General features: G+C 39.6%; 1 protein-coding gene across 1 annotated transcript; it reads left to right on the top strand.

Annotated features, from left to right (window-relative positions):
• Positions 1–391: 391 nt before the first annotated feature.
• Positions 392–24,507, top strand: SEC24A (SEC24 homolog A, COPII coat complex component; the record flags this gene model as incomplete). Its single annotated transcript, XM_082006290.1, has 23 exons — positions 392–464; positions 5,754–6,275; positions 8,622–8,789; positions 10,484–10,561; positions 10,896–11,062; positions 11,672–11,844; positions 12,903–13,005; positions 13,831–13,957; positions 14,315–14,424; positions 14,826–14,938; positions 15,604–15,722; positions 16,356–16,411; positions 16,727–16,933; positions 17,258–17,378; positions 17,977–18,135; positions 18,653–18,826; positions 19,260–19,370; positions 19,792–19,967; positions 21,483–21,620; positions 22,223–22,327; positions 22,468–22,560; positions 23,127–23,230; positions 23,640–24,507. The coding sequence occupies 23 exons, from the start codon at positions 392–394 to the stop codon at positions 23,752–23,754; spliced, it is 3,312 nt and encodes a 1,103-aa protein (XP_081862416.1). The 3' UTR covers positions 23,755–24,507.
• Positions 24,508–25,615: the final 1,108 nt, after the last annotated feature.

The raw sequence follows: 25,615 nt of genomic DNA, 5'->3' as shown, positions 1-25,615 counted from the left end.
CCCGCGGCTGCGCCCCGCTCCGCCCCCCGAGCGGCTCCTTCCGGGCTGGCTGCGCCGCACACACCGTAGCTAGGCTGGGCTCAGAGCTAAACTGAGCGCTGAGCCCGTCCTGCGGGGCCTTCCCGGCGCCGCCTCTCCCCCGGGGGCCCACCCGCAGCCCGACCTGCCCCTGCCCCTGCCCCTGCCCCCTTAAGGCGCCAGGCTCCGCCCACTGCCGCAGCGCGCCGCTCCCGGAAGTGCCACGTGTACGCAATGCGCCTGCGCACGCCGCCGGGTAGTTCCGGTGCGGGGCCATCCCACCCCTCCTCCCCCGAGCTGGGCCGAGCGCCGCCAGACGGGCGGCACTGCCGAGTCGAGCCCAGCTGAGCCGAGGTCAGCCCAGCCCGCCGCCATGGCCCAGCCCGCCAGGTCCCCCACCGGCTACCCCAGCCAGAACGGCGCTGGCCAGCTGCCCTACAGCAACGGTGAGCACGGCGTCGGGCCGCCTCGGTAGCGGTGGAGAACCGCGGGGAGGGGGCCTTGGGGGATGGAACCCTGGGGGACGGGATGGCTCCCGCCCCGCGGCGCTTCCCTCGGCCCAGGGCCGCCCTGTGCCCGTCCTCCCTGGTGCCGTGGGGGCAGCGGGGCAGGCCGCAGCCCGTGGGCAGAGCGGTGCGGAGGAGGTGTTCCGGGTGACGGGAGCGGCGAGCCGGCGGCCGCGGGCGCTCCCGGTGCCTTAGCTGCTAGGCTCGCTGAGTTACAGGGACCAGTCGGTGTCCGGCTCCAGTGGTGCCCTCGCCGCATCCTGGACACCCCGTGTCCCGAGACAGCCGAATTAGGGTGAAAAAAACCCCAAAACCCCAAAACTAAGCGTGTAGGCGTGACGGACTCCTGCTCCGTGCGAGGGCAGGGGTGCCGGACGGGGGCGGCTGGCTCCCCGGTTGGGAAACCGAGGCTGTCGGGAATTGCCGATCGTGGGGAGCGCGCCCTGCCGAAGGTGTTCCTGAGGAAAACGCAGAGCTGTTTACCAGGCAAAAGAAACCTTCACTCTTCCCCGCCCCCCCCCCCCCCGACGAATATCCCCCAGTATGTTTCTTTTGTGCGTCTCGGCTTATAAATTCACAAAAGTGCCTTTCAGAAAAGCTGTGTTCGCGCTGCCTGGCTACAGCGCACGGCGTGAGCCGTCCCGGAGGTTACTTCATCCCGTGTCCCCGAGGGGAGGCAGCGGCCTGAGCCTCGGGCCCTTTGGAACCGAGCTGTCCATGTGGCACCCCGGTTATCGCTGCGGGGGGGCCGGGCCGGGCGCCGCCGCCGGCTTGGGGTTTTTTTTAATCTCGTAATTCACGTAGAACCGATATCATCTTCTGTGTACTATGATCTGCGAAAGTCTTGATGACTTCCTTCCCCTCAAAATATATATATTTTTTTTTCAAACGAGATATTGGAGGTCAAACTGAGTAACTTCTTTGACAGCCTTTTAAGCTAGGAAGAAAGAAATACAAGGTGAGCCTTGTCTCCCTATCTGTTTTCTTTGCACATGAGGAAATCTGTGCCGTTGGAAGTATTTCCTGATTTCGCGTATACAGTCTGTCTATATAGCATCCTCTGTACTTGGTTCCTTAATTATACACTTCTGTGTTTCGGTAGTTGTGCTGCATCATAAGCAATTCGGTTATAATGAGATCTTTTGATTTTTCTGCTTTATGTATGAGTAAATGGTTTGACTTGTCTTCCCCCTCCTCCTTCACAGCATCCTCATTACTTTTCCTCAAAGTCATCTGCCAAATGACATTTTACAAACAACTGTATAGTTACTTATAGGGTCAAGAAAGTGGGAAGCATATGAATACAGTCTGAAGAGAGAGCCTTTATTCTGGAGAGCTTACAGTCTAAGCAGCAAATGTGCAAAGAGATCGTTAGCTAATGGAATAATTGAGTGGGATGATTTACAGACTGGCATCACTTTATGTTTGCTGATTTCCCTGTAGTTGGATTAAGTACATAATGGAAGTTCTGGGGAGGCAGTTGGAGGAGGAGGAATTTCAGACTACCCGGCTGTCAGGTATATGAAAAATAAAGAACTGAAATTTAGAGTTACACCAATACAGGGTAATAAAATTAAACAGTTGTTATGGTATGTTAGAGATAAGGTTTGGGTTGCTTGTATCAAAATAATCTAATTTTGACTAAATCAGTTTATTCAAGCGTGGACTGTTCTTAGCATTGTTTAAAATATACTCTGAGAAGGTGCTGTGATCCTTGACCTTTACAGTAAAAACAAAGGTTTTTAAAACAGTCCAGAGGGTACTGAGAGTACTATTGTGGTACTTACAGTGGTCTATGAGGAAAGCAAGCTGTCAACAGAATGATAAATTGTTATATAGCTCTCAGCTCTTCCTTTCAACGTGTTGCTTGCTTTACTGTTTGCAGGTAACTCCCCGAGCTCGTGTGTCCGTGAAGGCAGTAAATTTTCACAGCAGCACCATGTGCTGACCGGGAAACTGTTTAGCACGGAGCATCGGGTTGCTTAGCAACAATCTTCCTCTACTTCATTTGTGCTTTTCTTTTAATAGGGCAAATATTCTGTATTTGTTTAACTGCAGCTTACTAGTTTGCTTTCCACTTAATAGATCTGAAGTGCAAACAAGAAGGAGAAACAATTCTTTTAGAACTGTTTTGGTCTCTTCATGTGATATCTTAGCATGGCATTTTGAGGTCATGAGATGCTTCAGAAGCTGCTGGGTTTGGAAACCAGTGGGTCAAAGTCAGGTGAAATGGGCACTGGTGGTGACCGATCCCATGGCAGTTTGGTTGGGATGTAGCTTTTCAGGGTGTTTATCCTTGCATCTGGAGGTTGGAGAGGTTGTGGCTGGTGAAAGTGATGTACTAAATAACTGTCTTGGAGTAGGTGACAGTGAAATTCTGTACAGCAGAAAACATGACCTGAATCCTAGCCAGCCGCACTAATATTTTGGTCCCTCATTTTATAAAACCATCAGGCATTCCTGATCTCTTAGAAATGTTAAATGACCTTGTGTTCCTGTAGAGGTGTCTTTTGCTGTTAAGTAGGTAGCCTTTCTTGTATTACTAACTCATCTCTGTGGTCTCTGAGTGTTGGTGGTTTGGCTGCCATGCAGGTGATCTAGCTCTTCAGTCTACACAGAATTCCTTGTTGGTTCTTGTCTTCGCAGACCAGTGCAGTGGTTGGGGAAAGCTGGAGAGCCTATATGCTCTCTGACAGGCCTCAGTAGAGAGGTCAGGTTAAAATAGGTGCCTGATGGCAGCACAGCAGGAAGTCCTGAGAAGTTTTTGTGCACCGTGAAGCCCTTTGGAAAGGGTTTGTGCCCCTCAGTGCTGTTGCTTTAGTTTTGATGGCAGCTTTATGCAGGCTTGTCCTGGAAACATGAACTGCACGTAGGCTATCGAGACTTTTCGTTGTGCTTCTGACTTCAAAAATAAAAATGGAAATATGGAACACTGTGCTGTGGTGAATTAGATTTTTATCTTTTTTAAAGCAAAGTGCCATAGACAATATCAGGTTGGTCAGTTTTGGATTTCACCTCACTTCCATTGCTCTGTCCTCAAACTTATCCCTCAAGCAGGGAAAACAGTGCATAAGGGAGCAATACAAGTACTCTGATTCCTGAGCTAGAGAGTCGTGCTCAAAGGTGAACAATCAAGTTATAAAATTAATTTGTATTTGTTCTGTAATTATCGTACAGCTTACAGTAATGTTGTTATATCAGTGTACTTTCTGATGCAGTCAGGAGGCTTGGCATCACATAAGAATTCTTCATCATTCTTAGAGTTAGCAAGTTTAATTTACGATGGATTTTGTAAATTGATTGTTGAAAGCCCATCTGATACACTGCAGGGTAATGAAGGTGAGTCATAACTGTTAGCATTTTCATGTTTGCAAGCTTTTCGTTTAGACACCATTGATTTTGGAGAATTATTACTAAGATTTATGCGCAGCGTTGTAAGGACAGTGGGGTATAACTGAATTTCCTAACTGAAAGATAAGAAGCATATTGAGATTCATGAGTGGAGAATAATATGGTACATACCTTTTATGCACAAATAACAGGGGCAGTGAGGATGAGATCACTGGCACTGTAGTACTGCCTCGGCTATGTAGTTAGTGTGGATATGTATGATACTTGGTGAAGTAACAGCTGTCTGTGAACCGTAGCCTAAGGCTTTCTAGGGAATGAGGAGCTGAATGACCAGTGCAGTATTTATCCTAACTAAGGATTTCGATGTATTCTGCGTTTAGCTTGATTGTCAAAAAGGCCTGAGTTCAAAATTAATTTTAACTTGGAAATGCAAACTTCTTAACCTTTTAAAATTTAACTGGACTGTTTCAATAGGAAACCAGCCGTCTTTGTTTTAATGTTAAATGAAATTTTGTGATTTCATTCTGATAGCAGCTGTTTCCAGTACTTGTATGGTAAATATATATCCACTCTCCAAGCTCATTTCTCTGGCATATTTTTGAGAATGAAATGTTGAATCCCACAGGGGTTTTTGGTCTGGAAAAGTAAGTGCTTTTGTTTATCTAGATTCAAAAAAATTGTCCAAATCTTAACTAAATCTGGAAGTACAGGGTCATAAAGAAAAGAATCTTAACGCTGAACCATGAAGAGGATCTTTTCTGCTTTTAGATGCTTAACTGTGTATGTGGCATGTCTCCAGTGTTCAAACTATGTGCTTAGAGGGATGGGGGGAGCCACAAAGTGACTGGGTAAAATGAATGATACAACATTGGAAATAATTTTAGTGAATTTTTTTTTTTTAAAGGAGTCATGGCTGGTTATGGCATGCAATATCTAGTATATTCTGCTCAGAAGGATTTAACTGTCCCTTCAGAATGTCTATTCTGTGGCAACAACCTGTAGTAGTAGCTTTCTTGACGGAGCTCTTCTCTCACTGGAAATCTCATGGTATTCTGTCTCCGTGTAAAGCAGAAATCTGGTGATGCTCTTGCCAGCGTTGTTTACTCTTCGGAGAGTTATTAACCTTTTTTCAATTTTTTTTTTCTTCAAATGAGTAAAACTTAGTTCAACTATACCAACCAACAAATACATGAAAAGAACGATTAATCTTATCAAGTTTTATTTTCCTGATGGGTGAATTATTTTACGATAAAATTACCCTTCATTCCATCTTCCTGACCAGTTGGCCGCTCACATGAGTGGTATGTGTATGAATAGTTCTCCTACTAAAATTAACTGCAGAAACTTTAATAGATTAACTCTGTCACTTGAGAAATAGCACGGCGACCTATGCTGAAACCTGCTGTCCGTCTCTTTGCCATAAGCTGAAGTTTAAGTTGGTGTCAGTCGTCAAGTGAAACGGAGTTATTACGTAAGGGATGCTTCCGCTTTCGGTCTGCTTACTTGTACTACTGCCAGCTGTGTGGGAGAGCACTCCTCTTTGGTTGGCTTGCTTTTGGGTGTTTCTGAAGGTAGAAATAGTATCGTGTGTGAATTTCGGTCCAGGAGGATGGATTGCGCTCAGGCACCGCAATGCTTGGTGGTTGTGAGGCTACTGTAAAACAAAACAAAGATCTAAATGTTGATAGCAAGATACTACAAAATTCGTGTCTCCTGCAGCAGTACTTCTGTCATTTACACCTGATTGTTTAAAACAAATAAACATGGTTTGGAAACTAATAAAATCCTAAGGAAAGAGACTCCCAGGAGCATCTCTTATTTTCAGAAGTGATACACAACACTGACTTTCTAAAGGGTTTGTAGTTTTTTTTCTTCCAGGTCCTGTTCAAAATCAGCTGATGCATTCATCAGATGGCCAGGGATATAGCCCTTTGGTTCCAGGATCGTATTCGCATCAGACGCCAGCAAAGGTTCCTCCACATCAGTCTTCTGGACAGTATAACTATAGTGGCTCTCAGAATGTTTCTCAATTAAACAATTATCAAGGACCTGGGCAGACTCTCAATAGACCACCAGTGGCACCTTACTCCGGGTCACCAGTACAACAGACAGGTCCTGTTCCACAAGTGCTGCTGCCCGCATTGCAAAACTCAGCTGCTGTATCATCTGCTGGTAGCTTTCCTCCTGGAGCTAGCTCGCCAGCGCTTTCAAACTGGCAGTACAGCCAGACTCCTGTGAGTCAGCCACTTGGGTCTCAAACAAGCCATTTGGCTCACGTGTCGGGGACGGGGTCAGCTCAGCCACCGTCGTCATTATCAGGAAATACAAATCCTCCAGGAAGTTACCAATATGCTGCTTCTCCAGGAGGTCCTCCGCTTCAGAACAGCTATATGAAGCCAGGTAACCATAACTTTTTGATATTTTGCCAATGCCCTTTTCTCAGCATCCTTTTTAAAATAAAGAATATAGAATTTACTCTGCAGAGGCATTTTGCTTGTGGAATGAGGTTGTCAAAGCAGATACTTAGAGAAAATGCACATCACAAATACTGGAGTGGTTTATTTGGATTAGAAATGGAAGTTCTGTGTGCAGGTCAGATGCTTCAGGATTTGTGAACGGTGTCTCGTGGTTTTGGGAAGCTGTTTGTGGGTAATGCTGCTTCTGTGACCTTCACCTTGGGGTGGCTGTTGGAGCGTTGGCATGCTTCAGTCAAGTGGGGACTTTGGGACTTGGTTGAAAACTGTAGTCCTGTTTAGCGAGTGTGGTCTTTTGCAGTTTAAAACCTGTTAGCCTTTCTGTTCATCACTTGATACAGGTAGTTCTCAGAACGGCCTCTGTCAGGTTGGTGCAAATAACTTGGGCACAGCCTGGAAAGAAAACTGGAAAGCATTCTGTGCCATCGAAATAGAGGCCAGTTGGATGGAAAGCTGCCTTCCCCCAGACTTGTAATTTTCACTCTCTAATAATAATTGTCAATCTTTAGAAAGTAGTTTGAAAGCATGAGATGCAAAGAATTACCACTTCTGTTTCTGCTGCTTGCTTGCTGGTATATGCAGTGGTGAAAAGCTTTTCTAATAGTAAATAGCTCTCTTATGTAACTTATGATTGTTATGGAAACAAAGTTAATACTCGAGTTTCTCTTGGCCAAACTGCTGTTTGTTGTTATAGAGGTTTTTCTAACCATCTTTCTGAGCATGCTAATAGGAGTTACATAAAGAAATATTTTAAACGTTAAAGCAAATACTTTTTTCTTGTGAAATGCTTTTAGACTCATTAGAGATTTTTCCTGATGATAATTTTTTGTTATATGCTTGACTGATTTTGTTATGATATTCAAACTGTCTTAAGCTCACAGAATTTATGAAACTATTTCTGGCAGTTTATTGGAATAAACAATTAGTACTTTGGAATTAGTGAGGAAAATGATGAGAAATTTTGGAAAGTGGCACGTGAAGTAAGAGTGAGTGTCTGCAATAGGAGAATTCTTATATCCATTCAGCAGTGAATCCTCCTGAGCGACTTCCCTGGTAGGTTTTTTGTAGAACAATGATCACTTTTTAAATTAATTTAGCTCGTTTTGCTGATCATGCTCATTCTTAGAACAGAGGTCTGCCAGCTCCCTGCCTGCATGGCCAACTTTGGGCAACTTCTCAGACACCGAATCTCTTCTAGGTTCTGTGATAGTGTTGCCTGCAGAGAGCAGATATTAAGCAGCTTTGCAGTGTCAAACACTAAGTGAGCAAACAGATAACTTCACTGGATATGGTTTGTTTTTTTTTTTTTTCTTTCCCCTACCCATTCCTTTGTTATTTTCCTCCTCCCATAAAAGTGGCCATACTGTGCAAGCTGATGAAGTTGCATATTTTGTGTGGTGGGGCATTCATCAGTATACTTTCATGTATGGCATACAGGCTTCTGTACCGTGTGGAGACCTGGTGATACCGGACAATTTGGCCTTATCTTTTGAAAAGCTAACTTTAATATTAAAGCACATTGGTGTCATTTTGTAGTTAAAGGGCAGTTATACTGGCCTCTGGAATAATAGGGAACAAAGAGGTGGAATTGCTCTTAGGATTTGACATTATTTGAAGTGAAGAAAAGCAATTGGGTTTCTAAATGTCGTGGCTTGAGAAAGTCCTAGAATTTTAAAATAGAACCAATTAAATGTTTCCTGTGACTTCCAACGAGGAGGGTTAGACATTTCAGAGCAAAACACCTCACACTCACATAGCAAGTTTTTTCAAACTGCACATTGCTTCCCAATGCCTTCCCAAGTGAAATCTTTTTCCTGAGTAATTTTAGTAGCTCTAGAATCTGTACACTGCTGTTTTGTATCGGATTATTGAAGTGGAAGACAAGCACCCTGTCAGAAGGAATCTGGTTAGATTCTTACTAGCTCATTATTCTCTGTTTAATATGGGGCTGTACTATAACTATATAAAGTTCAGACTTGGTAACTGAAGTTGGGATGCTTTCTGTACCTCTTCAAATGCATGCCAACAATAGCATCAAAAAGCTGAAAGAGATCGTGGATAATAGCTACAGGAACTCAGTATGAGAAGAGCATGACAGAAACAGTCTGAAGTTTTGAAACCGTCTATATGCATGTTAGGATTTATGTATCTCATGCTGTTTATCATTTGAACAAGAAAAATATTTAGAGTTCAATCTGTGTGTTTTTGTAACAAAACTTTTGTGACTTTTCCAGCTGGGTTAAACTCCTCCTAAAAATTAATATATTTACAGGATCTGCACCTCCACCAGTGACTCAGCCTTTAACTCCACTCCACCCTCCTACAAGGCCACCTTTAGGACCTCCACCAGTTGGCGGTCCACCTTTAATTAGGCCATCAACACTGATAGCAGGACCACCTAATACACAGTCTCTGCTAAATTCAGCTGCAAATCGAGAAGGTAAGAAATAATTTGCTCTTTTTTGTTGAATTTGAACATTACAACTTGCTCTAATATGCAGCCTTTAAAGTCAACTGCATTGTTCTATTAGACACTCAAATAGTAAAATTGATACTAATACAGCATAATTTTAGCTGACAGGAGCAGGTAAGAACCTGGGAGGAAGTAAAATATTTGTTCTTGACAGCTGTTAATAAAGTAAAAATAATTAATCTTTCAAAATAGATTTCTAAGTGCTGTTTAACATGTCCATGTCTCCTATAGCTGCCATCTCTTTTTTTTTTTTTTTTTTCTTCCCTCCCTCCCCCGATGTTCTAAAATGATACCGGAATTCTAATTTCTCTGCATCCTTGACTGCTGTGGAGGACTGTGTATAGAGTAGTCTGCGTAAAACTTCCTGTATTGTTTTATTCCTCCGGGAAAGCTGAAATGTGAACCCTGCAATTCCTTGCCTGTTTATGTAGCTGTACCTTAGTCTTCCTTTCTGTGTAAAATCACTGAAACGCCTATGTCGGGTTTGTTAATTTTCGGAACGTTGTTAGTAGAGGCAGTTAAGTGTCAGCTGTTGAAGACAGATACCTGACTTTCTCAGTCTCCTGTGGGCCCTGCACAAATATGCCATTGTGTAAGAACTCATCAGGGCTCTGTGTCAAACGGACCTGCAGTTGTATTGCATTTAGTGCCCATGCTAGATGGGGCCATGTGGTAGCTGGCAGTTTTATTTTTACATGCATAGTTGGTTCTTTTAAAACTGTTGGTTCCTTGCACGTTCGGATTGACAGCTGCTTGTATGTGGTAGCTGTGTGAGTACAAGAATAGTATATTCAGATTTAGTTTAGTTTTGAACATATGAAATGCATTAGAAAGTCTCTTCTTCATAATGAAGAGAAACGTTTCCAGGGCCCTGGAGAGAGAGAAATGTTTAGTCTGTGAAGTAGGTTGACTGCTGTGTACTAGCAAGATTCAGTGTATAATGTAAGCTCCTTTCATTGGGTCATCTTTGAAGATTTTGATGATAATAAAAAGCAAATTGAGTACCTACTTCTCCTTAGCAATAGGTAATTTGTTTTGTATATTTAGACACGGTTAGCTTACAAGAAGCTGTACTTTGGCAGCACTCCCTCAATTTAAAGTTTTTTCTTATCTCAGCCAGCATTCGTATATGACCATGTCAGAACTGTTGGTGTTTGGTGAACGGTACTGGACTAAGTATGTAAAGTGAAGGGAATTTGGTATTTCTTTGAATTACCAGTGGAAGAAGTTCTTCAAGGAACTCAATACCTAAATTCCAAGGAACTTTGAAAACTGCAGCTAGCCTACAGACACCTCCTCTGATGAGGAGGAAGTGTCCCCTGACACTTTACTGCATATTAGCTTGGAAGTTATGGTGAATATCTGATCTAAAGTAATCTTAAAAGATCATTTAACCCAAAGTGTAGGGACTTTTGGTTTTCTTGGAAAAAGATTGTGGGGTTTTATGAATGTCCTTTGAGGTCATGTCAGCAGAGGAAGTATGTGTGAGAAAGGGGCTAAGATGTATATTTGATTCAGTTTCGTCCTGGGACGGGGACAAAGTAGATACAAACTATGCAAACCTTAACGTTCATCCAGCAAGTAGGGCTTCTTTGCAGTTACCTCATTGCAACTTCTTAGTAACTTGTGAAAATTTTTACTGGGACTGTCTTTCTTCATAGGTGATGCTACATCTGCTGCCAGTGATGGGTCTGTGGTCCAAAACAGCTATGATGCAATAGAAGGTGGTGGCCTTATGGGTAAGGTTTTGGAATTAAAAATGTTTACTATTACATAACTCTTTTTAAGAGCCTGGGAAAGGTAGAAGTTTAAGCATTAATGTACAAACATACATAGTTGGTTCGATGTCTGTCTTGAAACTAAATATGAAATTTGAAGCATTGACAATTAGCGTATTAGCCTCTTAAGTACGGTAAAGCAGTTAAGAGCACTCTGCAAAATTGACAGCAGTTTTCAGTTGTTCACACTTAGACACTAAAGCAACAATAAAAAGCCCTCCTAGTGTATTCATGCACTGAGCAAGCTGCAGTTCTTCAGCAATTAATTTTAAGTGTTTGTCTGCTCTGCCTCTAGCAACTCCACATCCTTCTCCTGCACCCCCAAATCTTAAGATGAATAGAAGTGTTGGGTATTCTTACCCTACCTTACCTCCAGGCTACCAAAATACTTCTCCACCTGGAGCACCAGGAATGCAAGCACCTGCTTTGCAGTATCCAGATGGATCAAAACATTTCCACCAGGTAAAGATTGTCTGTTTTTTCTCTCATTACTACCCATGGGGCATGTGGGTAAAGAAAAGTGACGACTGGTGTGTGTTGTGCATCTATGGGCTGCTGCTTCTATGGTTCACTGTTTGGTGCGCCATTTGTTCATGATGGTAGACACAGTCTGAAACTAATGCTTTTGCTAATGCTTTGGTAGTGGTTTGGAAAAGCTGTGTGCCAGCACTTTCTGAAGTGTTCTATCCTCAAATCTGTTCAGAATATTTATCTTAAAACTTTCAGCTGTTTTTGGCATGTTTTTCTTCCCTTGGGTTGCTATCGTTAGCTGAAGTATTTGGGGTTTTTCGCCTAAACTTTCAAAGCAAACTGACCAACACTCTTGCCAGCTGAACCTCTGTATTTCAAGAGCTTTGTAGCAACTGTATGCTAATTTTTACCTCTATTATGTTACATGCTTAAGTCCAAGTTTGTGTAATGAGTAGTATTTCTAAATATATAATTGTAATACAACAGCAATTAATACACAAACATAAAAAAATTGAATGGCAAATATATTTGCTTTTTAAATGAACTCTGGGTTTCATGCAAATAATTGGCATTAATTTCTGAAATTTTATTTGACTCTAGCCTGCCCTGGGCACTAATCACTTAACTGCATCTATGGGTAGCCTGAGTCTACAGCAAGAAGGATTAAGACCTGTGAATCTTCTTCAAGAAAGAAATATTCTTCCTATGACTCTCTTGAAGGCTCCTGTCCCAAACTTGCATGAAGACATCCAGAAGCTCAACTGTAATCCTGAGTAAGATTATCGATTTGCTATAATTCATCAAAATAAACAGAAGTATACATTCCTACTTGTAAATGTAACTCTTCACAAAATATCTCTTTAATTCTGTGAGTAGAAAACATTGAAAACAGGCTTCACTGTGTTACGATAAAGGCAGTAAGTGGTTTAAACTTTGAAGTGAGGAAAATTATCTGTGTAGAAAGTATGAGGAAAAATATGTTGCTTGCAAGGCAACTGTAGATAGGTACAATACAAAAACTTTACGATATAGCTGGCAATGAATATGATTGAGAAAAGATCTAAAAAAGGAGTTAACTCACTTGAATGAGGTACACCAAAGATTGTGAATGCAGAAACGTGAGTGACCTTTGTATTGAAGTAACCATTTAAAACAAATGGGTAAATTGAGTGTCAAACAAGAGGCTGGCAAGTTGAGTTATTAAGGTAATTCTCATCCTCTCTCTGAGAAGACCAACCAAACTGTGCATAACCAGGTACTCTTGCTTTGCAAGTCTTTTATGATAGATAAAGGAAATAACAGCATCTTTGTGAAGTTTGTCATACAAACAAGCTAGACTGGATTTGTGAAAGTACTGTGCACCTCTGCACCTTGTGGAAACCGCTGAGTTCTGAAGTCCCTGAAATGACTGTGGCGTTGTTTATAGTTATTTGTGTGTAGTTTTAAGACAACTTTTCAAACTTCGCTGGTTCAGGTTTGTATATAAGGCCACCTCAAAATGGTATTCCAAAATAACACTTAGTTTATAAAGGCTTGGTGCAACTTTGAACATTATTAGGCCTAACTTTGACTTGAGTGACTAAAATGACACTCAGCTCTTTGTCAAGAGCATGTGTATAAAAGAACATAAGAACTCAAAATATGTACTGTGGGTCAAGCTCAGACTAAAACAGAATGATCTGATGGAGTTGGAGAAGATCCTTTATCTGAAAATGGAAATTCACCATCACCAGCTCTAGAAAAATATAAAGGATGCTCAGTACTACTGAAATCATCTTTCTTTTTTTTTTATCTGAAAACCTCTGAAAATAATCCTTTGTCCTCCATGTAGGTTGTTCCGCTGTACCCTGACTAACATTCCTCAAACTCAGGCCTTATTGAATAAAGCCAAACTTCCTTTGGGGCTCCTGCTTCATCCTTTCAAAGACTTATCGGTATGACAAATATTCAAAACTTTAAATGCTGAAATATCAACTATGCCTGCATTAAAGTCCAGAGGTGGACCATGAATTATAAAAGAAGGGCAAGTATGTTGGCTAATCTTGGCCCAGAAAAATTATCATGGTAACTGACATTTCCCTGTTCCATACAGATCATTGTAATTTTTCTGAATTTTTTTCCCCTGCCATTTTTAAACTTTCAAGCCTCCCTTCTTAATAATAACAAAACAACTCCAAACCTCAAAAAAACAGAAGCTTAGAGGCAGTACAGTACTCAGACTGCGACAGAAGGCAACATACCTAAATTCCAGTATTGCTTAGATGGCTTTATCTTGTCACATATCATTTGTAGTTATTGATTGCCTATACCAAACCTAGTACTAATTCTTAAATAAGTGAAGAATTAACAGAGATAAAGGGGTTTGGATGTCCTCAGGTAGCCAGGAGACTTTGTGAATTTAACAGCGCCTCTTTTAAACATTGTTATTTTTCATAATTTAAGTAATTTTTTCAAAGATGGGCGTTTTTTTCCTGATTTTTTTTTTTATCTGTATTGGGTGTAGGACTTGGTCTTAAACTATCAGTGTAAAACTCAAGACTTGAGAGGCCAAGTTTGGCTCTAACCAAATAGGTTAGAGCTCAGTTCTGACCAGTCTTATTTTAAGCAATTGTAGGGGTGCTGTGAGGATGGAGAAATACATCTTCCTTCTACAAGTATGCTTTGACTAGCTAACGAGGAAGCAGAGTGTAGAAAATGTTATCGTAGCTGAATAGCTGTAGTGTGATGATGCTTTAAAACAGGAAGCTTTTCTTTTCCAGCAATTGCCAGTGGTCACTTCAAGTACTATTGTGAGATGCCGTTCCTGCCGGACATACATTAACCCTTTCGTCAGCTTTCTAGACCAAAGGAGATGGAAATGCAATCTGTGCTATAGAGTGAATGATGGTAGGTTTTAAATGTGCTTATTGCTTCAAACTGTTAAGGTTAACCTGTCCCACCTTTGCCTTTGAAACTGTAATATTGTTGGCCATATCAGTACTAGGGATCGCTGTCAGTCATGCTGGGGCCGTGAGACATGAGAAATGTATCTCATGGGCAAAGACCGTGGTGTCGGTAATGAAGCACAGTCAGTCTGACGTGGTCTCCCAACATACCTTAGCAGGTGACAAAGTAGCTGCCCTACCTAGTGTCGTTCTCCAAGAAGCGTTACCCAACAGGCACAAAAGAGTTGATATATTTGTTTTAAAATGCACCACAGCTATTACTAATGTGAAGTAATAATATATAAACTTATCTGCATAGTTCCTGAAGAATTCATGTATAATCCTGTGACAAGGGTTTATGGAGAACCTCATAAAAGACCTGAAGTCCAGAATGCTACTATTGAGTTTATGGCTCCATCTGAATACATGGTAAGGCTTTATTTATTCTTAGTTATTCTCTACCTTTGTTTTATCTCCAGAGGGAAGTCAGAAAAAGCCTTGTTATAGGGGATGCTTTCGAGCTTAGCAGGACAGTTGCTGCCTCAAGGAGTATATCTGAGAACTCTTGGGAAGAACTTCAGATAGTTCTCCATTACTAAACATTTATGACAAAGTTCTTCTGTAGAACTGTTAGGATATGTAGGTGTTTGTAGGTCTTCTGGGAGAAAACTATAATTCTAAAATTGCCCAATAAGAGACAAATGCATTTAGAAGTTTTAGCTATCACCTGTGTGCTGTTTATTAATAGAGTTTAAACGTGCAGTGAAATGATTTAACTCAATCTAATAAACGTAATTTTGAAAATTAAAGGTAATCTTTTCTTTGTTCAGCTACGTCCACCTCAACCACCTGTGTACCTCTTTGTGTTTGATGTCTCTCATAATGCAATAGAGACAGGATACTTGAATACAGTCTGCCAGACCTTGTTAGACAATCTTGACTTGTAAGTACCTTTGTCTTAAAATCTCCCATTTTTGTTACTCTCATGAAACTTGTGATAGACATCAACACACCAGTACTTCCTGTCAAGAAGAGAAATTTCCTAGTGTTGGCTAGCAATGGCCAATGTTGTATTAAAATATAGTGTAAAGCTGCAGTCTTTTTTTTCCATTACGGCTGCACCAGTGTATAAGGTAGTTTTGAGGCTTCTCAGTTTGGCTCTTTCCTATCTGCTTCACTAGTCCCCAAAAGGAATAAACATCATGTTTATGATGTCTTTTAAACTGTTTTTTTTTAAAAGCTGAAATGTAGGTATTTGCTGAAAGGAATGCATACATCTAATAAACTTTTCATAAAGTACATGCTATTTGAACTTATATAAATGCTACTTGGAATTTTGCAGCTTGTTTCTTCCTTTTCTTCCATTTCTTACTACACTCTTAAATTTCTTGAGTGTCTGCTAGGTTACTCTATTAGGGGCTCTTTTTTTGGTTTTGTGTTTTTCCTCCAAAATGAATTAGTCAAGCTGTTGCAGTGTAGCTGTTAAGCTACTTGGTAACAACCTTGGACACATGCAGTGGATGGTTAAAAAAAAAAAAAAGAAAGAAAAGAAAAAAAGCTGCAGAAATGAAATTTCATCTTGCTGAACACCGTATGTCTCATTTCTAGGCTTCCTGGGAACACTAGAACAAAAATAGGCTTCATAACATTTGACAGCACAATCCATTTCTACAGTCTTCAGGAAGGTCTCTCTCAGCCTCAGATGCTTATAGTTTCAGATATTGAAGGTATGCAGAAATAACTTCTGTGATTAGTATCTACTAATGACTGCTGGTTTTGACAGCCTTTAAAAAAATATATCTGGTGGGAGTTTCTAGATCAGATCATGAGTCTCTCTAGCAGTGGCTTTAGAAGTAGCATATGTCTGCATTTGTTTATGAAGCCCCTGATGTCTGAGCAATGCTGTGGCTGTTCATGACTTAAAACATGAAGACAGCCTTCCTAGCTTCTAGTTTAATTTGTACAATTATCTAGATTTCTCTTATGATCCCAGATATTGATGCTGGATAAATTGCTGTAGATTCTGTGGTGACTAATGCTTAGTGCTTGTTCTTCTACCTTCAGTTTCAAATCGCCTTTCACTGTATGTTATAGGGTAAGGCAGAATTAACACTAGAATACCTTTGCCATGTATTGTTACTTATAGTCTTCATTATCCTTCAACCCTGATTGCTATTCTGACATGGCATTGTAGCCACAGCTTATGAGAAGAAAAGAAATCCACATAATTATGTTTAAATGGGTTTACACACTGATACTGTATTCTTTTTTCAGTAGGTATAATAGTTGGTAAATACAATTGGGGGAAGCTTGATGTAGGTTTAAAAAATAATTTAAACACTTTTTTTTTTTTCTTCCAGATGTATTTATACCAATGCCAGAAAACTTGTTAGTAAATTTAAATGAAAATAAAGAGGTAAGAACTACCTTAAATAACTAGTGACATTCATACAGTTCGAGATATGCTTGGTAATTTCTGGATCACTTAATGCTCTTTAACACCTACAGTTTAAATGCCAAGTTTGAGGTGCAACAAAAGAGTTCTTTAAATTTATCAGTGTGACTGTAAACATTTGCCAACCTGAAAGAAGACTATACTTGACTTTTGCTAGGGCTTTTTCTTTACTACCTTAATAGTAGAAGTGTTAATACACATTTATGTATGTTCAGCAGTCAGCTCTATAAAGAAGAAAATTCCTAGGTGATGGTATTTTTGTTTTCTCAATTGTAGCTAATTCAGGATCTGTTGAGGACCTTGCCACAGATGTTTACCAAGTCTCTGGAAACTCAGAGTGCTCTGGGTCCTGCATTACAGGCTGCCTTTAAACTGATGTCCCCCACTGGAGGTAGAATCTCTGTCTTCCAGACACAGCTTCCATCTGTGGGAATGGGAGCACTAAAGTCACGAGAAGAGCCAAACCAAAGAGCAACTGCAAAGGTTAGAAAAGCAAAAAGGTTGAGAGAACTGACTACCCTCTTCTCTACATGTAGGTGGTTCTGGAATTGCCTGTTCTAGGTTAATTTTGGGGTTCTCTTGTTGAGCTAACTCTTCCTTTGTTAAAGTAGTTAAAAGAACAAAAAAAAAAAAAGTCAAGCACTATAAACACAGATTAAAGAGCTTATTTCCGCCCCTCCCTCCCCCACAGATATTACTGTAATCAGTGATGGAGAATTAAGTATTAGTATCCCTGAAAACAGGCAATAAATGTGTTAATACCTTTGAATTTCCTTTGTATTTTGTAATACTCCATTATATTAACAGGATATACATCTGACACCATCGACTGATTTTTACAAGAAGTTAGCCTTGGACTGCTCAGGGCAACAGGTTGCAGTGGATTTATTTCTTCTTAGTGGACAATATTCTGACTTGGCTTCTCTAGGTAAGTCATATTAAGCTGTTTTGGGGCATGTAGCTCTTGTGCTTCTGGCAAATACATAGAATCTACATTAACATTTAATATATGAACCTGATTTGAATGAATCTAGTGTGTCAAGATGCAAGCTAATCCTTGATGAACAGTGACAGTCAATAGAAGGTAATCTTTCAGTTTCTCCTGATTTAACCTAGCTGTTTTCCTATTCTTTCTTAGCGAGTCAGGATTCTTGTGATCCTGGTATAAGTGGCTGAAATACTTGCCTTCTTTTATGCCTTTTAACCATCAGTGTAAACATCTTTAGAGTAAGCTTCCTTAGCATTTTAATTTTTTTTTTTCTCCATTTAACCAAACTTTCAAGTGACAAAGTACCTCTAATTTCAGGCCAATGGAAAATTATTTCACACCTGAAACTACATACGTACTTGAACATATAGTTGTGTTACATCTATGTCTCTGTATGCAGGTCTAAAACTGTGTAACAGAGCTATTTGCAGGTGTGAACAGTTTAATAATTAAAGTGAATATTGCATTCAACTGGTGTATTTAAAGACCACAGCAGCAACTGTGTACACTCTGCCAATGTATGTTGTTTTTGTTTCAGGCTGTATATCAAGGTATTCTGCAGGTAGTGTCTATTACTACCAGTCTTACCATCATAAACACAACCCTGTCCAGGTGGAGAAATTGCAAAAAGAACTGAAACGATATTTAACTAGAAAGATTGGGTTTGAGGCTGTCATGAGGATAAGATGCACCAAAGGTTTGAACACCAGTTTTTGGTTTTGTTTTTTTATTTTTTATTTGGGGGGGGGAGCAGCGGGGAAGCAGGTGTTTGCTATTATTTGGGAATATTTTGATTGGTATTTTGGCATAAATGGTTAAAAGACAAAGATTAGAAAAGTAAAACTCAGTACCATGAATCAGACCATTTATTAAAGACTATATTTGCGGTATCTTTACCGGCATCCAAGCTCCATTTTCCAATGGTTAAAACTGGACTGCTTTTTCAACAAGGGACTGTTTTTATAGTCCAGAGACTTACTACGATTCTGCATTGATTTGACTTCCCAATTCCTGCTTTCTGCTAGGCTTTGTGGATTCTATGGATTAGTTGTCTCTCTGGGATATTTACCTTTCCAGAAGATACTTTCTTTCATTGAGAAGGATTTTAACGTTCTAATACAGAGCCATCTAACAGTGATGGCAGATGTGTAAATGGTGTCTGTACTTCACAATTATAAAAATAAAACTGATTGCATCCAATGCTGATCTTGTAGGTCTTTCCATTCATACCTTCCATGGCAACTTCTTCGTACGATCTACAGACTTGTTGTCGTTACCCAATGTAAACCCAGATGCGGGATATGCTGTGCAAATGTCAGTAGAGGAGAGTCTTACTGATATGCAAGTTGTTTCTTTTCAGTCAGCCCTCTTGTACACATCCAGCAAAGGTAAGATATACAGGTAGTGAGGTAGTGTTAGCTGCATTAACAGTACACTATTCCAGTGAGTCTCTTTGTGTCCATTTACCAGCTGCAATTCAGTTGCAGTTACTTACGCACACTATTTTATCTAATACCAAGATCACAGCTGTGATGTGTTACTGCATGTTGTTGATGTAATTGCTTCTTCCAGACCAAGAAGTTTCTTGGGAAACTTAGTTCTGGTCTGAAAATAGGTAGACCTAACCCAGAAACTGAGAACTAACTGTTTTTAAAAGCTACTGGAAATGGCCTGATTCACCACTGGTATGATAAATTAGATAAAATCTTTTTTATCTTTTTCTCCCCCCCCCCCCCCCCCATTAAGTAAACAGTGGCATTTCTTGTATTGTTTCATAAAACAAAAGTTATGTTCGGAGACTACAGTTGTCTCTTCTTACAGGTGAAAGACGAATTCGTGTCCACACTATGTGCTTACCTGTTGTAACAACACTGAGTGATGTCTACCTAGGGGCAGATGTACAAGCCATCACTGGGCTGCTGGCCAATATGGGTAAGCATGATCAGAGCTTGTTTGGATATGTATGGATGATATCCCTAAAGCTCTGAGCAGTAATCCTCTGGTGAAGTAACATTGGAAGGAAAGATTCTGTCTTTCTAAGAGTGCTTTCTAAGTTGCAAACTGAGGAAGTGGTGGTTGGTTGTTGTTTTCTTTTTTTTAAATGCTTGGCTTATGTAAAGTATCAGTATAGTTGTGTGTAGTCACCTGCACACAGTGCAGGTGTCTTAGTCTGGTGCATCACATGGGCTCCTGGCTTTTTTGCTGAACCATTTGTCTTGACTTCCTCTATAGTGTAGTAAAAGCTTAGTAAGATGCATGGAAGTGTATCTTAAAATGAGAAAAGATAATGTATGTGACTATTTCTGCCAAGGGAGGAAAAGCCTCTTATTTGAGCTTTGTACTCTCCTTTTAGCTGTAGACCGATCAGTTTCTGCTACCTTGAGTGATGCTCGGGATGCCTTGGTCAACGCAGTGATAGATTCTTTATCTGCTTACCGTTCATCAGTCTTAAGCATTCAACAACCTGGTCTCATGGCCCCCTACTCACTACGGCTCTTTCCTCTTTATGTACTGGCACTCTTAAAACAGGTAAGAGTTAAAAGGAAGCCATGCAAGAGGATGATTGTCTGTTTGGCATGTCAACCTGAAGTAAAAGGACATTTCTTTGATGTACAAAATAGCATCTATCTTCTTTCAGTATTTTTGTGGGACTCAAAATTGAGAAGTTGCTTGATTTAGACTGCTTAATAAAACCAGCCTTCCTACAATTTGCCATTAGAATACTGACATATTTTACAGATTTCAGAATGTTCCTTCTTAAACAGATAAAGTCTCTCAAGATAACAATTCCACTTCTCTGCACCTCAGAATTTGATGGCTTGAAACGTCAATGTAGAACAAAGCCTATTTCATTGTTTCTCAGGCCTGAGTAGATAACATACAATTTTACAGGTGGTGAATGTGTGTTTTTTATCTTGGAGTCTGTTATGTTAGAAAAAAATGGAGGATTTGGAGCATTGTATGGAGCAAATGTATCAGGGTAATAATGGATGGGCTTTCTGCTCTTGCCTGCAGAGGAGAGCAACAGGGGATAGACGAAGTATTCAAAGAATGTCACTAAGGAGAATGATCTAGTTGAGAACTGGGAGTTTAGAAGTGTGTATGAAAACAAAAGTATAAGTGATAAGCAAGGGAATAAGAAAATACGAAAGACACTGATGACTCTAGAGAATGTGGAAGGTACTGGTAGAGTGTTTTTTTCAAGAATCTAATTTTTGTGCATTTCTGGAAATGTAGATCCATGCAGCAGTTCAGTGTGGCTTAAGAGAGCTAGCTGGCTGGCAAAGAGGTAGTTGGCTGGCTGTTCTTGCAAAAGATATAAAGCATTTCACAATACTTGCTCAATGTAAGTATTTTTTGATTGGATTTCCCTGAACTAATACTAGAAGTCATTTTAAGTGTTGGGACAAGCTGCCTTTCTGTTCTAGAGAGAATTTTCTAATTCATACCTCTTTATAAGGAATTAATCAGGATGTTGCTACTAGCATGTTCATACTGACATTGGAGCTTTTTCATGTAGAAGACTTTGTAAGCATTTCACCCAGTCAAGTGGGAAGAGAGTGCACTTGTTTCAGTTATAGCTGGGTGGTTGGTTTTTTTCCCAACAAGCCAGTACTATATCTTTATTGTAAATCCAGAATTACCTAAGATTCTCTACATTGAAGCCAATCATAAACTGCTCCAATATTTAGTCTTCTAAATTCCATCAAGTAGCGTTTTTGAGGTGTATGTTAGAAGAAAGCACCTTGAAATACCTTTCATCTCAGCTGTAGTTGTCACTAGAAAGGACTGATGGTGCAAGGTCACAGTTAATTCTAGCACTCAGAAATAGGAATAAGGAGATGTGCTCGTCAGTGTTTCACATAAAAATCATACACTATGGAGAAGTACAATAGCAGTAGTGAAGTACCATATTTTGAGAAAATATTTATGGTTCAACTCTAAGACTTTTCAGTAAGTTAGAAATAAACAATAGCTGCTGTGCTAAATTCGACTTATCTCACTTTGCTTTCATGGTCAAATTAAATGCCTGATTGTTTGCAGAAAGCATTTCAAACTGGGACAAACGCACGTTTAGATGAACGCATTTTTACCATGTGTCAAGTGAAAAACCAGCCCCTTGTTTACCTCATGCTTATGACACATCCCAGTCTGTACAGAGTTGATAACCTCACAGATGAGGTGAGTATTTGCATTGCTACAGGGTATGCTTGTCTGATCTCAAAAACTTGTATGATGTGAAAATAAATTTGTGAGTTTCATATTTCCCCATTTGCTGTATTAATGTATTTGTTATTTGGGATTGGATTGATGAATTCTGGGGGGAAGCTATGCCCTGGTTGTGGATGGATGTGGAATTTTTTTTCTAACTTATTTCTCTTTTTGCCTTGTATCATTATCTTGCACTATAAATCACACGTACGTAAAGACGGTATAACATATGTGTTAACTTTTTGTCCTTCTGTAGCTGCCTTTTATTTTAAAATGTCAAAGTAGTTCTGTGAACAGTGAGAGAATGTTTATGTAAGACCCTGAATAATTTTAGAACACAAGTCTGATATTCCATTTCTAGAATTTATTAACTAAGATTAAGTTGATGAAGTACGCCCTCTCTAAATAAAACATTAAGAGATTTAACAGTAAATTATGCAGATTATTAGGACAAGGGTCCAGCTTCAGCACTGAGTATAATACATCCTATTCTTACTTAACCTTCTGTTCTTGTGCCTGTTTCAATGCCTCAAGATGTGAACCGCTGCTCTTCTTTTTGCTTTTTCTTTTAGGGAGCTCTTAACATAAATGATAGAACTATACCTCAGCCACCCATTCTCCAGCTGTCAGTGGAGAAGTTGAGTAGGGATGGTGCTTACCTTATGGATGCTGGCTCTGTAAGTTCTGTGGTGGTGGTAATTTTAAAAAGTATCCAAATTTACTTGTTGGGTTCTTTTTAAGAACTCAAAATTTGTAGGAGACTGATGGGGTGGTGTTTTGCCTTGAATTAATATTGTTGTTGCTGGGTGTCTTTCAGGTAATGTTTCTGTGGATTGGGAAGAACTGCGGGCAGAGCTTTCTTAGCCAAGTCCTTGGAGTTCCAAATTACGGCTCAATACCACAGAATATGGTACGTGCTGGCTTTGCTGTACACCAGTCATACAGTGCCGCCAGAATATTATTTTCACGAGAACTAAAATACCACTATTCAAATATTAGCCCTCTAGTTGTTATTCACTATAAATCCAGATTCAGGGAAAGAAATAATTTCTGTTACCTTCTCTTGGAATTTCTCCAGGCTAAAGACCAGGTATAGACCTTCCCATGAAAGCACAGTAAGAAGAGGCTGGCAATGATTAAGTTTCTCAGAATTTTGGGAGCAGACTGAGAATACTTGGGAATAGTAAGGACAGTGGGTTAGTGGGAAATCCATTGGTTTCTGCAATAAAACAGGTATTGATCACAGCTCAGTCATTGCCATTGTGATAGCCAATTGCTTATACCAATTTAGTGCATTTGACTGTTTCAAGCCCTTTCAGAGGAGACGAGACTAAAACTATATATCACAAAATGTACCTGTCTGGGTTTCCTTCATACCTGGTTAGGATAGAGTTGGGCTATTTTAAGTGTTCCTTCTACTGTTTGTTTTCTCTGAAAAATATCACGTATGTATTAATGATACCCTTTGTCTCTTAGACGCATCTCCCAGAACTTGAAACTGCAGAATCCATCAGAACAATAGCTTTTGTTTCTTGGCTGAGAGAACAGAGACCTTTCTTTCCTATACTATATATAGTAAAGTAAGTGTTTTATAACAGTCTTTATGCTTCTTTAGGGACGTCTTACCAATACCTATCCGGATATCATATACTGAACTTTCTAAATGGAAGTTTTAACAATGGTGCATGCTGAGCCTAACGGATTTGACAACAGATATGACTTGTTATGAGTCGTCTCCAATTAGAATTCCACAGACTAAAAAAGACTAAATGTCACAGTACAATCTTAGGTTAATGGCAGATAAATTAAGTAAATGCTGATAAGTACACTTGTTGGGATTAATCACAAGGGCTATTTGAGATCCGCTTTTCATATGTCCCTATGCTCTTGAAATATCTTGCCACTTGACCTGTAACTGTATTAATGCATTGCACTGTAGATCTTGGAGAATATTTATTTCACTCAAACACTTATATTTTCATTTTTAAGGGACGACAGTCCATTGAAATCAAGTTTTCTGCAAAATATGATTGAAGACAGAACAGAATCAGCCTTATCATACTATGAATTCCTCCTTCATATACAGCAGCAAGTGAATAAATGAAACACTAGTCTTTGGCTCACTTCTTTAAGGAAAGATTTTTGCAGTAAAGAACGATTGTGCTTGTAATATCTTCATTAAATCTGTGGCCTGAGGCAGTTGATGAGAAGTTCTCACTGTGATTTCAACAAACTAAAGCAAATAAAGGACCACGTCTGAGAATCGAATGTGCAACTACATAATATTGTACCTTTAAAAAAAAAAAAATCAAACTATTGGAACTGGTTGAGCACCTTTAATTTGCTGCAAATCATGTTTTTACTGTGTAAGTAGTTGCAGCATGAAGTACATTTACAAAGGCAATACTGAAAAGGTGAAATACATTTTGTAAAATAAAGAGTTCTTTGTTGTTCAAAATGTATATTTCTGTAACTCGATTTTTTTTTTTTTTTTTTTTTTTTTTTTTGCTGCTAGATATAAAACCTCACAATACTGATCATGATTTGCAGGGAAATTCTTTTTAAGTGCATCCAGTGATTACAGACAGAGCATCTCAGTGTTCAACTTAATGCTTAAAGTAGCAATGAAACAACTGTTCATTGTGAAACGAACAAATACTTTATGAAGTGTAGAATCCAGTGCTTGGATTGGATTATGGCTAATAGGACTAAAGGTAAGCTTAACCCAGACAAGATGGCTGAATTTGTTAAAGCTTTTAATAAGTCAGTATTCTAGTTAAAAAAAATAGAGTGGGAAGGAGCTGGCCCTATATGAGGCACATTTTAAAAAGTCAGTGGCTGAGTCAGCAGCAAAAGTAGACTTAGGTAGATGGCAAGCTTTGCTTTTCTTCAGTAAAAGGAATAGTTCTAATTTCAGTTTGTGAATGGTGTGGGAGCAGAAGGGCAAGGAAGGTTATCTCAGATTTTTTGGTTTACGTTTAGTAGACTTTTGGCTCTTGTTTACATTAACTGAATGCTAGGCCCCTAAAACTTTGTGTGTTTCTGAAGGGAGTTTGTATGATGACACTTCAAACCTAATGTTTTGAGACAACATTGGATATTCTGACGTTAAAATTGGAAAAGAAATTACTTTTCCAAAGACAAAAATATAATACTGTGTTTGAAAATTTGTTTATGGTTTGAGACATGCTTGAAGTTTTAAAAAAATTTTTTTACTGCAGCTGTGTAATGAGCCTAGGTCCAAAGCTACTGTGCACCAAATAAAAGCTTTAAATATACTCTCAGAACCCTGCCAGAGCTACAGATGGAAGTTGACATTGAACTTGACGTTAAAATTTATATACAAAAATAATTTTATAAAACTGTATTGGTAATTGTTCCAGTTTGAAGATTAAGCTGTCATTGACGCTAGCAACTTAAAGAGTATTTCAGTTACTGTATCCCTATGCCTGTGGAAGAGTTTCACATGGAAAAATCTTGGTTTGCTTTTTTTGTTTAATAAGCGATAAACTTAAAGGTCTTGCAAAACATACTTCCTGGGACAAGTAACTTGGAACAGGTAAAACACTTCTAAGCGGTCAAACATGTACTGTGATTAGGCTAGTTAACTTACATCTTGTGGTATAAATGTCAAAGGACATCATAGGGTAATAATTTGCTACCATTTCAGGCTGTAGCTGCATGTGATTGTCAGGAGTTGCCTTACTTCAGGGGAGGAGTTACTTTGGGGAAATAATTCTTGTCACTTGAGCACAAGAAGCTAAAATTCAGAAGAATGTTTAAAATAGCATGAAAAGACTATTATGGAACCAATTTAAGTTTCCCTGTCTGCTGTCTCTGTAGCAAACAGGAGTGTATTTACTTGAACAGCTTTTCAGAGAATTGCACAGTTTCTAGTCATAGTGAAAAGGGTTTTTTTAAAGTTTTGACAGTCTGATTTTTTTCCAGGGGGAAAGTGGTCTCTT

Source organism: Phaethon aethereus, assembly GCF_964289735.1.
Source record: "Phaethon aethereus genome assembly, chromosome: 14".
Taxonomy (NCBI): Eukaryota; Metazoa; Chordata; class Aves; order Phaethontiformes; family Phaethontidae; genus Phaethon; species Phaethon aethereus.
Note: the sequence above shows the minus strand (reverse complement) of the source record. Positions and strands in the feature narration are given on the sequence as shown.